This window comes from Tamandua tetradactyla, chromosome 2 (genome assembly GCF_023851605.1).
Source record: "Tamandua tetradactyla isolate mTamTet1 chromosome 2, mTamTet1.pri, whole genome shotgun sequence".
Taxonomy (NCBI): Eukaryota; Metazoa; Chordata; class Mammalia; order Pilosa; family Myrmecophagidae; genus Tamandua; species Tamandua tetradactyla.
Window position 1 is genome coordinate 44040404 of NC_135328.1, and position 14435 is coordinate 44054838.

At 53.2% G+C, this 14435-nt stretch overlaps 1 protein-coding gene across 2 annotated transcripts; it reads right to left on the bottom strand.

Moving 5' to 3' along the window:
- Nucleotides 1-1126: 1126 nt before the first annotated feature.
- Nucleotides 1127-14199, bottom strand: LOC143659913 (uncharacterized). Of its 2 annotated transcripts, XM_077133315.1 has the most exons (5): nucleotides 14053-14199; nucleotides 7946-8049; nucleotides 3986-4177; nucleotides 2268-2382; nucleotides 1127-1741 (listed from the first exon to the last, which is right to left on the bottom strand). In XM_077133315.1, exons 1-4 carry the CDS (start codon nucleotides 14114-14116, stop codon nucleotides 2269-2271), a joined length of 474 nt encoding a protein of 157 aa, XP_076989430.1. In that variant the 5' UTR covers nucleotides 14117-14199; the 3' UTR covers nucleotides 1127-1741; nucleotide 2268. The 2 variants fall into 2 exon arrangements, with proteins under 2 accessions (XP_076989430.1, XP_076989438.1); XM_077133323.1 differs by lacking the exon at nucleotides 1127-1741 and having other exon boundaries at nucleotides 2218-2382.
- Between the last annotated feature and the right edge of the window lie 236 nt (nucleotides 14200-14435).

Sequence of the window (14435 nt, forward strand, 5' to 3'; positions counted from 1 at the left end):
GGAATAAATAAATAAAAGATCAGGATCCAAAATCCTGAAATCCCTGGAAGAATATTGAGAAATAACCAATGCAATTAAAGAATTAGCAAAAGGGCAAACAGTCAAACCCGTGCAAAACCTCTCTAAATGCCCTACGTAGCCAGCAAGTGGAACAATCATGGTAAAGGAATACTCTGATAGGAAATTCATTAAACTGGGAATAACCTCCTGTAATAGCCAAGAATTAGACATTTTGGCCTGTATGTGCCTAAAATTTCCACACATGCTAAGGAAACCGCCTTATGATTACATTAAAAGAATGAGCACAAAGGAGGGCAAAGGCATTAGGAATCCCTGTCAACTACTCTACTTTGATAACTAGGATGCAAAATTGTGAGTTAGTCCTGGCTTTAATCCAACTCAGTGCCCTATAGCAGTGGGAAGATGCCACTATACTGCGGGCTAACATGCCCCTGAAGGTTTTGACAAAAGTGTGAAAACAAAATACCATCATGCACATCAAAATACATACAAAATTATATATTTTATCTGGGGGGGCAGTATAATATCTGGTGTCCAGGTTAGCCTGTCAAGGGGCAGGGTCATGCCACGTAGGAGGAAAGGCTCAGGGATGGAACTTGCCTGGGGCTGGGAGGCCCTGGGTCACTTGTGGGAGGGAAGTGGCTGCCTGGACTGGCCTAGTCTCCCTGGGGATGGCTAAGCCACCTGACCAGCTGGACACAGGCAGGGTGACCCTAAGGCCAACAGGCATCAAGGCCACTTAGAAGCAGCCCCTTGACCACTTGATCCCCTTCTTCTTCCTGCAAAGAAGGGTGGAGTGGGCTCTCTTCTTCATTTTCTTCACCATGCGGAAGGTCTGATTCATTAGAAGTAAATGATAATTTCCTGAAGGATCCATGGCATAGAAGACATTACCATCATCAGGAATGTTCAGCCCTGGTGGGGACAGAGAGAGGCACAGTCAGCTGTGCTTACAGGGTTTCCCAAACCACTCCACTCCTTGTGCAGCATGCAAAGTCACACTTTCCCAGGGACATGAGTCTCCCAATTAGCTCCAGAACCACCAAAGAGCCCTTGGACTGATGCCTGCCCAAAGGCAAAACTCAAGAAGCACTGACCCAACAAATCTTGTAATCACGTGACTCCGACTGCACCCCTGGGAACCTCAGCCTAGAGCTAACAGAAGGTCCTCCCACCAGCACACCTTATGGCCAAGTGCTTGATGCCTTCACTGATGGGGAGATAGGTGCTATAAGAAGCATTCTCGAAGGCAGATGTCCCTGAATACTGCACTCTTGGGGAAAAGGTAACTGAGTCCCAAGGCAGGGCAGGCCAAGTACAGGGGGCCAGGAGGTCCTCTACGCCCTGAAGTCCCTCAAGTGAGCATTGACTTCTGCTCTGATCCTCTTTGCCACCTGACTGCTCCGGCCTAGAGAGTGCTGTACCATAATGCTCGTCAGACTTCCTGCTCCTGCCTCTGTGGTCTGCCTACTTCTGTGGGAACTCAGATTTCCTTTTCTGAAAGACACAGTCCCACTTACTCTGCTCATCTCAACAAAATGCTGATGGAAGATTAGGTAGGATATAGGAAACAATGTTCTAGGAGTCAGAACTGATTCCCTGGGCTAATGGGTGAGAAGGCATGAGCAGCTCACCAATAATAAAAATAATAATTGATAAAGTTACACTTACAGCATATGGAGAGGCTCTATGCTCTCAAATGGAGTATTTTTCTCTCCCACTGGGGACAAGAAACAGACAACAGCACATGAGTAGCTGATCTATGGGCTCAGACCCCAGGCTGCCTGGCTCCATGTCACTGCTGGGAATATTGAATTGGGTCCCTGGAGCCTCCAAAGAGGATCAAGAGGCTTTTGTTTTGCCTTGGCATCATAAAACATGGACTTCAATATTTGCTATTGGTGTCCACAGACCTATAATTGTTTGGGATGCACAACTCAGCCCATCCTGGCTAGAGGGTGCCCTGCCCCCAGAGATCCTGGGGCAAGAAGAGAGACCTTTGTCTTGCATCTCAATCCCACAGCCCTGCACTAGGGCTCCAGTGCTTGGGCCACACCCAGGGATGACACATGGAGAGGAGATGCCAGTCACAGGGGGAGAGACTTCAGACCCCAAGGACTCCGAAATTCTGAACACCTCCTTTTGGGAGGTTGTCTTGGGCAGATACCCCAGGTGGCGGGGGCTAGGAGGAGAGTGCTGAGGCTGCCCCGTCACAGAGAAACTCCTGGACCAGCTCCCTGACTTACTTCAATCTGGTGAAATGATTTTCACCAGCTTGTAGCCCTTTACTGCCTCCAGATCCAGGTGGTCTTCATCCAGGGCTTTAAGGATCACAGCCAGAGCCCTGTCATAGCAGTTGATCTGGGCATGTCAGGGGACAGGCCATCAGGACATGGGTTCTGGAGCTGGTTCCCAAGAGGGCAGTGGCAGGGGCCCTGCTGGAGCTGTCTCAGCAGGGAGCACAGGGCCCAAAGACCCCAGTTGGGTCTGGGTGTAGAGTGGCCCCACTGCCCTCTGCTGCTCCCCTCATAGACCTCCATGGAAGGAGGGCCCTTTCCAATCATTCCATCCCATTTCCTACTAGAAAGGCATGTCTCCCTTACAGGTCATGGCCCTAGGGCTGAGCCCCTTACCTCTGATCCTAGGCCTGCTGAGCTGATGGCTTCCAGAGGTCACCCTATAACCCAAGATGTTGGGGACAGATGTGGCCACTCGGGGCCAGCTCCTCCCACCACTCCTTGGGCATCCCTTTTCTCCCTGAGACCTGTCCTCTTGAACAGGCCACTCAAGGATGACAGAATTAGTGACTCTGAGAACAGACATGTAGTCTAAGCCTGATGGCAGCAAGGAAGAGTAGCTGGATGCCCAGAGGCCTACTGTGTGACAGGCATGTGGTGGTTGAGGGGACCCACTCCAGTGTCAAGACCTGATCTTGGGCATGGCTCAGATAAAGAGTCATACTGTGAAATCTTGATACACCCACCCAAACTCCAGTCCAAAACTGAACTGCAGAGCTGGGCCTATGTCTAATCCAGCACCTCAGGCAGTCTTTGTGCAGGTCAGGGATGAGGTGGCTCCAAGATCAGATCTATCCAGAATCTGCTTCTCTCATGGCCTCTTCCCTGCATCAGTCCCTACACTCCATTCCTGGGTAGTGGTGGCACCCCTTAACTGGCTTCCCTGCCTCTACCCTACACGCAGTTAGATGTGATTCAACCCCTGAGGCCTCCGTGACCTCAGTCATATCACCTGGCCCATGTGTCTTCACCTCTGACCACATGAGTGTCCTCCGTTGGGCCAGACCCATGTTGAACTTGGGGCTCTCCATGTGGTCCTTTCCCTCCGTTCTGCCAGGGGCTGCCTCAGTGAGGTTTTCCCAGGCTGGCCAACCTCAAAGTGGAAGCCTCACATCCATGTCCACTGTCCTCAACCCTGACTGACACCGAACACTTTTCTTTACTACTTGTGGATCTGCATGGATGTCAGTCTTTCAGAACCCACTAGGCTGGCAGTTCCAGGAGGGCAGGGCAAGAACATGTCAATCATTCTGCATTCCTGTCTCTCCAGCGACGGGCCCCCAGGGTCAGCCAACCATCCAGCTCACCACGATGCTCTTAGACATGTGGCCATGGTCCCCATCTAGGCTGACGGGGATGATGTAGGATTTGCCCAACTGCTTGGTATGGAAGGACAGGAGGCCCGAGGCTCTGTGGGCACTCAGAGGGAACCTGGGCTGTGGGTGGTCTGAGGAGAAGGTCAAGTCACCAATCTGTGGGACGACGGTGAGAGCAGGGTCAACCCCAGAGCCTAGGGGACACTTTCATCTGATGACTAGCTTCAGGGGGTTTGAAAACCTGTTTCCAAGTCAGGACTCTTGACCCCTTTTGAGGGTGTGGAGAGGGGAGGGCTGGAACTGGAAAGGGGCCCAGAAGACAGACCTTCAGGGAGAAAAATCGGCAGTCACCTGTTTCTCCTGGCCATCAGGGTTTTTGGAGATGAGGCCCACACTCATTTCCAGGTCAGACTTGGAGGCATCGGTCTCACGTCCAGGGAGTGAGACAGCTGCGACTCCACTGCTGAGGTCACACCCAAGCTGGAGCCGGACACTGGGCAGAGAGGAACCCCTGTAGCAAGGTTCAGCGCTGAGTACCTGGGGCTGGATAGAAGGGCGCCTTAGTGGGGGCCAGTGCCAGGGATCCATCTACTCCCTCCTGTGCCTATTGTCCTCATCACTGAGGCCAACCTGCTAAGGTCTCCTGCAGGGCACAGAAGCCTTGAACCCCAGGCACCAGAGAGATCACTCAGCATCTCCTATTTCCATCATGGGACACCCAGGCCCAGAACGATGGGGGCATGGTGCTGTCACAGGGTTGATCAGGAGAGGAGTAGGGTCCCCAATGCTAAAGAGTAGACACCCTGAGGTGATGCTGAGTCCAACAAGACACTAAGCCCCGAGGCAGCTGTACCTGCCAGCCTGGAAAGGGAACTCTTTCTGTGCTCAGATGCTTGACAACTTCTGGGAGGTTTGGGGCATCAAGTGTGTTGTTGGCCGACAGGGCCAGGGGCGTCCACTCACAAGACAGATGGAAGCTACAGGGCAGAGGGCTGCTGTGAGGCTACAGAAAGCCACAGCTCATGGCGGGGCCCTGCTGCTGTTACCTTCTGCCCTGGCCTTACCACTCAGAAGCGCTGAGCTATTCCACAGCCCCAAACCAGGCCTTAAATTCCTCCATGAGTCAAAAGTGGATATAGGTGCATCCCACCTGGAGGTGCTCAATCCTGGGAATGACTTTGTATTCCTGGGGCAGAGGGAAGGAGAAGATGGAGAAGAGGCCAGGGTGGCCTTGCTGGGTGGAATAGGGGCTACAGCTGGGGTCTGTGGATTTGGTCACAGGAGCCGCCTCCTTCCCTGCACTCTCATCCAAAGCCTCCCTGTTCCCAGTATTCTCACAGGCCCTCCTGCAGGGAAATGTCCTTGATGCCAACACCTTCCCAAGCCCCGTAGGAAAGTTCTACCTCATCTCTGTGAAACAAACACTCTTGGTGAGAAACTGAAGGTGGAAGGAGCAATGGGATGTTATGCCCTGTGAGTCTCAGACCCTCCTCCCGCACCTCAACCCTGCAGTGATGTCCCCAGCTCTTCACCTTCAATCCTACTTCATAATTTCTCAATCTCCCCTGCATGACGCAAAGCCAGGTCCTTCAGCAGAGGCCCCAAAAGGCCCTGAACAGCCCCCTCACCCTCTCCTGTGCAACTATTGGGAGGGACCACCAGGGCCAGGCCAGCCCTCGCAGGGTTCAGACCTATTCAGGGATCTGGGCACGAGAACAGGGGGCCCTGGGCAGAGGCATAGGGACCTTCCAGCCTAACCGTCTCTGAATGCAGATGGGGAGAATGCAGGTCAGGCAGGAAGTGACTCAGCAGCAGTCTCACCATGGAGAGGCCGACTCTACTCTCCCCCAATGCCCACACCTGAGGGACAGTTTGTGCCCAGCTCAGCCAGGAGGGGATATGGGAGAAGGACAAGGCCTATGGCTTCTGTGCACACTTCGCTTCCACGGCTGGAAGGGGCCCATGATGCCTCAGCTCCCAGGGCTCCTATGGATGAGCTGTGCCCTGGGCTGAGAGCACAGGGCTCAGGGAGGGGCTCTCTCCACTATGCTGATGGGACTCGACACCCTCCTCCTGGCCCCAAGTCCTACTCACTTCCCGAGAGCCTGTGGGAGCTAACTAAAGGGAGGCCAGCTCTGATAAAAACATCCACAGGGGGGAACGGTGGGTTGGGGGAAAACAGTGGCATCAGGTGTGGATGGAGTGTCTAAGCCAGCTGAACCCCACCCAAGACCCCCACCCTGAAGTCTCCTTCTCTCAGACCCCTTCTCACACCCAGACTTCACCCTGCCGACATCTGGGGCGCTCAGCCACCTCCTACCGAGTTCCCCTCCAACACCTTGGACTGCAAGAGCACTGCTAGTCACCTCCCAGTGATGGCTCTTGGCAAATCACAAAACAGTATGAGGTTGCTCAACCATCCCTCCCAGATCCACCTTCAACTGGGCTCTGTCAAGGCCTTCCCTTGGACTGCGAACAATCAGGGCCTCCTATAAACTACCTGGTCAAGCCTCCATCTCAGGGTCTAGATGATGGTATGTCTAATGGAGGCTTCCCAGGCTCAGAGGCACAGAAAGCAGTGGTGCAAGAAGAAGTAAACCCTGTACAGTAATGGATGCCAACCCACCATGACTCTCGGTGTCCTCAGGCACCCTCACTGTCTCCCACAGTAGCCTCTCTTGCTGTCTCCTTGGTATCACCTCCCTGCTGGACTCCTTAGAGATCCCTTCCTACCAAGGTGGACAAGGTCCGGGAAGTCATCCTCCCCTCACCCCATCAGTCCACCTGCCTGACTGGGGTGTGGGCAGCCTGGAGGTGTCAGTTGACAGAAACGCTGCTGTCACCAATTGTCAGCCCTGACTGGGATGCAACCGAGGAGCAGCACTCCCTGTGGTGTGACATTGACCAAGTGGGCTGACCACCCGGAGTCTCCTGTGTCATGTGCAAAGTGCAGGCATGAAATGTGTCCCAGATAACTGAGTGTTCCATAATGTTATCAGGGTGCTCTCTCCAGTTCCTCCTCCCATCACAACCAGAGGAAAGTTCAACCACATTCCTGTGTTCTCTTGAACCCCTGTGGGCTCCCATATGAAGAAGGCAGCACAGCGTGGTCTCACAGCATTTCCACATGACAAACAGAGGCCCCACAAGGCCATCACCTGCCCCTGGTCCTGCTGTGAGTTGGAGGAGTGGGTGGCTCTGCCCAGCTTTGTCTGAGCTGAAGTCAACTCAGCACTCAGCACCACTGCCCAGGGATTGGTTTTCCTGCCCTCATGCTTTGTGGCCGACAACCCAGTGGGTGAGCCACGCAGGGAGAAGGTGGTGGTAGCTCTGGAGCTGTGGGTGTCCAGTCCTGCCATCCTGAGCCCAAAGGAATTTCTGACCCCCATCGCTCCCCAAGGCCATGCCAGAAGGCTGTCCTCACCAAGGAGTCCCTTAGGAAATTCCCTCTGCCCAGAACTGCCTATTCCACACAGCAATGGACATAAATTCATAAATCCTCCAAACAATTCTCATCCCATGCTGGAACATAAGTCACTGCCCATGTGGCAACAGAGGAGAGTCTTACAGCTGAGAAGGACACTGGCTAAAACTTTCCATTTATTATCTGTTCCTGAAATGGCCCAACTACATCTACCATACCCAAGGACCAGTGCCTCCTGCCCCCGAACTGCTCCTGAGCAGTGCCAAGCCAAAGAAATCCCTCTCCCTCTTAGTCTAGACAAGACCATCCTGGAATTTTTCAAGGAATATTCCCACCATGGCGCCACCACCTGCCTCCACTTTACCTGGCCTGGCAATTCTCTTTTCAGGGAGGTTTTACTCATCATTTGCAAATGATAAATGCTGTCCCTTTGGGGAGAAGGAAGAACAGAATGTTTGGAGGGACGGTAAGAATGGGTGTGAGTGCAAAATCCATTTGATTTTAGACTTCAGGGATCCCAATGGCCTGGATGAATGGGTTGGAAACTGAGGGACTATAAACCTTCTATATCATATGGGACCCATTTCCCATATCAAATGAGATGCCTTCTTATTTCATTTTGATTTTGGTTGGGCAAAGCAATGCACTGCCTTGGAGAAAACCCTCAAAAGGTTCCCCCAAGGCTTGGCTTTTACCTGACAGGTCAGCCACTCTCTTTGCAGGTAGGAATGCTGAGGTCACATGGAGACTCAGACCACCCACCCATGTCATTGTCAGTCACAGGAGGTGCTGCCATCCGGCAGGGCTAAGGCCACTGGGGGGACAATTTCCTGCCCTTGGCAAGATCTTTGGTTCTCCCAGGGGCTGTGTGGAGAGGGCCAGCCCACCTGGATGCTTCCTTCCATGTCTGCTTCAAGTGCTGGATGGAGTTCCTCCTTAGAGCAGACAGGATTGCATGCAGGGATGCAAAGTTCTGGAGCACTTGGCATTCCTGGGGAAGGAGAAAGGAATGAGCTGAGAAAGAGGAACAAGTTGGCATCTCCACTTCTGGATGACCCTGACATGCAGAAACACCCCAAAACACAGCCTGTGCCCAGCCCATGACACAACTCAGGGAGGAGCGCTTTAGCTCCAGCTGAGGAAGGAGAGGAGGTAGGAAGTGAGTGCCCCACTCCCCAGACAGGCAAGGTAAAGAATGTTCCAGGAGACACGCAGGGGTGGGACCCAGGAAGTGACTTGGACCACAGATTCCAATCCTGAGAACTGGTCAAAGCCAAGAGTGATACCCATGACCCAGGTGCTGGGAGGTCCTGCTCACCCACAGCGTACCCTGGCTACCTCTATCCAGTGCTCCAGGATCCTGGCCCTGTCCGAGGCTCTTGTGCTGTAGTCGCTGAGGCAGGTGGTTATTACACAGTTGGAGACACGGTGCATCCAGGTGATGGTGGCGCGGATGGTGGGCACCAGGTGCTGCTCACCTTTTTCTGAGCGCAAGGTCGAGATGGCATGCACACAATTGAAATCTACCAACTTCCTGAACAGCTCCTGGGGAGGGCAGGAGTGTCACGCTGCCTTGTGCCACCCAATGCAGAGCCCACCATCCACAGGCCACTGCCCAGTGTTCTAAGCAGCAGCTTTGCAGGTGGACATTGTGTTTTGGGACATGAAAGGGCCTCTGGCTTTGGTTCTCTGCTCCTTGATGGTGCCCAGCATTTGCAAAACCCAGGACCCTTATGCTGGCAGGGAGGAGAGAGCTGCAGTTTCCTCAAGTCCTTCCTCACCACCGCCAAGCACAGGACAGAGACTCCAACTCCACATGCTGAGGACGCAGTACAGGGAGCACGTTCTGCACCTCCTGACATCTGTGTGACTCCATCTAATCTCATTCACACGCATATCCCCTGCTGCTGCTACATCCAGGACCTTAGTGTGGAGCCCATCCTCATGTCCAGGACACATCATGTCTGATGCATGTGGAGGCCAGGGAGGCCTCTGGGACAGATGGCTGGGCTAGCCCTGGACTCTGCTGCCCATCTGATATTCCTCTCTGCCCCCCAACAGGCCAGTCCCTGACCAGTTCTCCTTGGTCCTAATATGTTTATTGTCTGCACTCCCGTGCTGTGACACGCATGGTCAGGGCAGTGTCCTGCGATGTCCTCTCCAGCTGGGAATATGAGGCCTTAGGAATGAAGAACTTGCCCATGTCACCAGGCTGGAAAATGGTGGAGCTGGGATTTGGACCCAGATCATTGGATCCCAGGTCTGGGAATGACAATTCAGGGACAGCAGATGCCAGAAAATGTCCACCACATTCCCCCCTAAGAAACTCAGATGCTCACCACGCATGGGTGAGCTGCTCTGCAGCAGCCTGGGAGGGAATGTCAAGACGGGGGCATTCCCCTCCCTCAGCCCTGCTCTCGGCGACCACGTAAGGAGCAAGAATAATCTTCCGTTGGAGGGACAGCTGGCGTTGACTGCAGTTCAACAGATGGCACTGCAGGTGGCACCTCATGCCCTCTGCTGCTCAGTGGGTGCCTCAGGTGGTGAGGCAGTAGGTGCCAGATCCAGAGAAGCTACAGGTTTTTGGTCTGAGGGTGGCAACTGAGGTGGCATCAGAGCCACCACCAGCTCTGCTGGTAAAGCAGGTGATGTCTCCAGCTTCGGCTCCTGAACTGGGGATGATGCAGCCTCTAGAGATGGCCAGGCAGGTGGTATCAGAGGTGCCTTTCTCTTTGGAACTGGAGTGAGGATTGCCGGAGTAGGTGAAAGGAGCTCTGGAGGCCACGGTGGCTCCACATCAGTAGGTGGCATTGGAGGCGCTGCCACAGATGCCTTTAGCTCTGCAGCTGGCAGGATTTCTGCTGCCACAGATGGAACTGGCCTGGAGGGGACACTACAGTGGTTTGAAACTCTGGGTCTCACATAAGAGCCCCGAGAGGTGGAAGATGCAACAACATAACTGGCTTGCTATGGACCTTTCTCGACCCAGAAAAGCCTGTACTGCCTCTACCTGCACCACTTCCCCCAAGGATGCCACCCTCAGAAAGTCTTGCAGATTGCGAGAGCTCAGGGGAGTGGCTGATGCCCTCTTGACTTTCTGCCCAAAGGCAAAAAAGGGAGTTTAACCCTGTGACCCCCACCTCCTCCACTACACCCCACCCATTCCTACCTCCATGCTCCTCACCCTGTGTCTGGGTCTCACTGGGCCCTGACAGCTCCAGCTCAGAGAGGAGGACCTGAGCCTACCTCTCCAGGGCAGACCTAGGCAGTGCCATCTGTGTGAAGGGCACGAGCTACTTGAGACTGGGAAAGTCCGGGGGCTCGCAGAAATCATCAGGAAATTCATGGAGCCAGGTCAGCAGGAGGCAGGAGAAGGTGCTGGGGGTGGACAGGGCCCCAGAGTGAAGAACAGTCGTTCCTACCACACTGCCCTCTGGTGACCACCCTCCCGGGTGCGGGGCTCCTGGGCAAGACCAGTCAGACAGACTATTTCTCTCTGTCTCTGCTGGGCACCCTCCTACTGGAACAGAACTGACATAAGGACAGGGATGGGCTGTGTCTGCTCAGTCAATGGTACTGCACTTGTACACAGAAGGAGCTTCATCAACTGCCTGATGAGGGAACAGAGCATGTCCCCTGCCTCAGGTCCCCCTGGGCCATCATGTCACCTCACTCTGGAGTCATGCCCTGAGGTCACGCTTCCTTCTCTGCCATCCATGTGAGGGTCTCCTCTTCCCACCATCATGGTCCCTGAAGGGCATGGGCACAGCCCACTGCAGCCACCCGCAGCCAGGCTCACAGGACTGGGTAGTGAGGTGGATTTGTGAGCTGCATTCTCCCTATACCTCCTAATCTTTGTGTGCTGCTGGTGTGGTGGAGGGGCAGCAGAGTTGGGTGTGTCTAGAGTGGGCTCTGAGCCCCAGGGAGCACTCTGCACCCAGTGCCCCAGGAACTCTCCCATGGGTCTCTGTGAGTCCTGTCACCCTGCAGGGTATGGAGCCCAGATCTCTGCACTCCCGTGGGAATCATAAGAAAGACTCAGGGACCTGTCCAGTCACTCCTGGCACCGGCCCCCACTCCCCATCCTGGACTGTCAGGAAGGAGCCCCTCTCTCCTCACCCGGACCTCACTCACATTTTCAGGTATTCCTGGCCTCCTCTATCCCTGTCACACAAAGTGAAGATATTGCCATACCTAGAGGGGATATGGGTGTGTCACATGTACCTTCATGACTGTGCCCCTACTGATGACGTCTGGTACTACTGTTGACCCCCAACTCAGACAAACACAAGGCCACAAGCACTTTGCAGTTTTCTTCAATGATGTAAGCTAAGTGCCTTGAAAATTGCTTACACTTAGATTATTCTTCATAGATCTTTGATGAAGATATATGAGTGATCCCTGAGCTGCATCTTCCCAGATAACAGGTCAGGCCTGGGGCTCCTCTGCCAGCCCCCAGTATTCTGGACTCAGGCTATACCGAGGACCGAATGCACTTAGATGCAATCTCAAACGTCCTTGGAATGGGAATACAAGACTCCAAAGATCACTTTGGAGCACAGCTTCTTGATGTGGAAAGGAAATTTTGAAACGTTGACAAGCCCTCCCCACCGAGCTTCCTTTCCAGAGAGCCTGACATGGGGAAGCACTTTCCAAGGTCTGCATCATGACTGACCTCAGCAGGTTGGTCCTGCTATGATCCCACTAGCAAAAGAAGGAAACTGAGGCAAAGTGCTGCAATGACATCCTTCAGATATTCAGCTCATACATGTCAGAGCTCTGGTGAGATTGAGGATGAGCATGTGCTCACCTTTTGGACACCCGGTCCAGGACCTGTTGGGTGGAAAGGAAGGCCCGGTAATGGAACACGAGGAGGGATATGCAGGCCTGGTCGCCCTCCTCGACAGCTGCCACCATGCACTCCAGGAACTTCTCCCATGCTCCCACCTTGCCAGTGTAGTCCTCCAGATCACACTGGAATCGTGACACATTTGCACCCTGAGACTGGAAGAGCAATAGCAGGTGGTTAGCCACTGAGCTGGGAACCCAGGAGAGGTGCAGGACTGGGGGGTGTATGCAGACCTGCCTTTCCCTGGCCCCCCTGCCTTGGGACAAGAAGTGGGACAGGAATGCATATAGCAGAAAAAGGTCCCACACTCCAAACTGGAATTCAGGTGAAGGAATTATGAAGTCATGAAAACATCGTCATTGAGGGAGTTGAGTAACAGTGCAAGCTGTGCAGCAATGCGTGGAAAGCACTTTATTCCCATGAATCCTCACAAACCACCCGCATTCATGAGATGAGGAAACTTCAAGGGGGGACTTAACTTTTTGCAGAACAGAAGCCAGAACCATTCACACTGGACATTTATGATTTTCCCTCCACCCTCTGGAGGAGGGTCTGCTCCAGACATGCAGGGGAAGGGTCTGTTCCCATCTCATTTTTCCCCACTTTAGAGGCAGTGCATGGAGAAGACCGAGATGGTGAAACACCTTAGTTTTCACACCAACAGCCAGATTTGAATGTCTTTTGCCTTCAAGGGAGTTCTGAGAACCTGCAACCATGGTGATTCCTGCTGATCCAAAAACCAAATGCCAGGAAGACCCAGGTGGGGAAAGACCCCCATAGACTGATGACTTGAACAGAAGTCTCAGGGAAGAGCAAACCCAAATGGTGGCCTGATGTGGATGTGGATCCAATTTGCACTGGACATCTGGAAATCAAATCACTAAAGTGATTCCATTAGCCCCCCTGACACCAGTCTGGCCAAAGAACAGCATGTTCAGAGTTGGGCCAGGAAGAAACAGGGAAGCAGCCATGGTAAGAGACTGTTGGTGGTCACTGAACTGCTGCACACTTATGGAGGCTCCATGGCTCCAGCTATTCAGATTTCCTTGTATGTGTGTGACACACCCATTCGACTACAGGGGTTCTCACCAGGGGTGTCGGATGGGGGACCAGTCCATTAGGACACACAGAAGAGGTTCCTTGCTGCACGACATAAATGGACCTAGAAAGGAATCCCTTCAAGAACTTCCAGCCGGAAGAGGCCCTATCTTCTAGGCAGCTTCGCTTCTGGAATAGGATGCAGAGACACAGGCCACAGTCCCCGCCCTGGAAGGTCAAGGGGGTGTTTTATGGGAGTGTACAATTTCCACCAGAACTGTTGTCATAGCGTCAACCCGTTTTGAGTCAAAATCACCCTTGAGAGCGTGAAGATGATTAAGGTATAGAGAAGGGGTGCAAGTCCCATCCAACTTACTGCTCTAGGGCAAGCAGGTTTCCACCAGTAACAAGAGAAAAAGCAACCAAATGTGAAGGAGCTCATGGTCTTATCAGAAGTAAAAATAAATATCTTCATCCATTCTCAGATGTTATAACAAAAGAATGAAAAATGACTTTCCATTTGGCCAAGGGCAGGTCTGCAGAAGTTGCTGGCATGGGTGAGGGGTGGAGACCCTCATGGCTTTGGCAGGGAGACTTTGTGTCAATCAGATGGCAAATCCATGGGTTGGCACACAAGGGAAGACACTACAGTTGTATCAGCGCCTTCTGGCCTGTACCAGCTGCCTCAGGGCTTAGGGTTGGAGAAGTCACCATGCTGCTCTCACTTGATCACACTGCTGGCCCAGGTTAAGGGGCCTCCTGGCCATCACCATGGGGGGGGTGCCCCATGCAACCTCTGCCACCCTGATCAGGTGGACAGGTGTCTGCACACTTGCCCAGTCCACATCGATAGAAGATGACAACTCTTGGGCCCAGGATTAACATGTTGCATGGGGATTATCTCACCATCACCACTTGCCTTCCCAACAGCCATCCCTGACTTCAGATGTGAACACAAAATGCCCATGAGGTTTCCCAACCGGGCCGTGGATGACCGCGTTCCTCATGCCTCCTCACACTGAAAGGAGGACTGATATGGGGCTGCAGAGGCAGGATGACAATGCTGGCATTTCCTGAATTGTCTGACCTTGGGCCACTTTAATTTACCTTCGGGAACTCCCAGACCAACCGACAGCGGCAGCGAGGTGGTGAGTTCAGCCAATGCCTGCATCTATTGAAAAATGTCTCCTTCCTAACTTTTCTCATGCCAGATCCTTGTGCTCTACAGATGCAACACAAGAACATGTTGATCTGTCGACCATCTCTGGCTAAATGAGCCTGGTGGTGGGCTGTTGTGGAATCTAAGTGCCTGGTTACCAGGGTTCTATGTTCCACTGGACTGCAGCTCACAGGAAGTGAGTTCATCTCTTTAGGCCCTTTAACTGAAACTTCTCAACTGTTAGGACCTCCATGAAAGCCCCTCTTGACACCTGACTGCTCATCCTCCTTAAACATGCTATCCTGTTCAATGAACCAAGTTTCCTCAACAT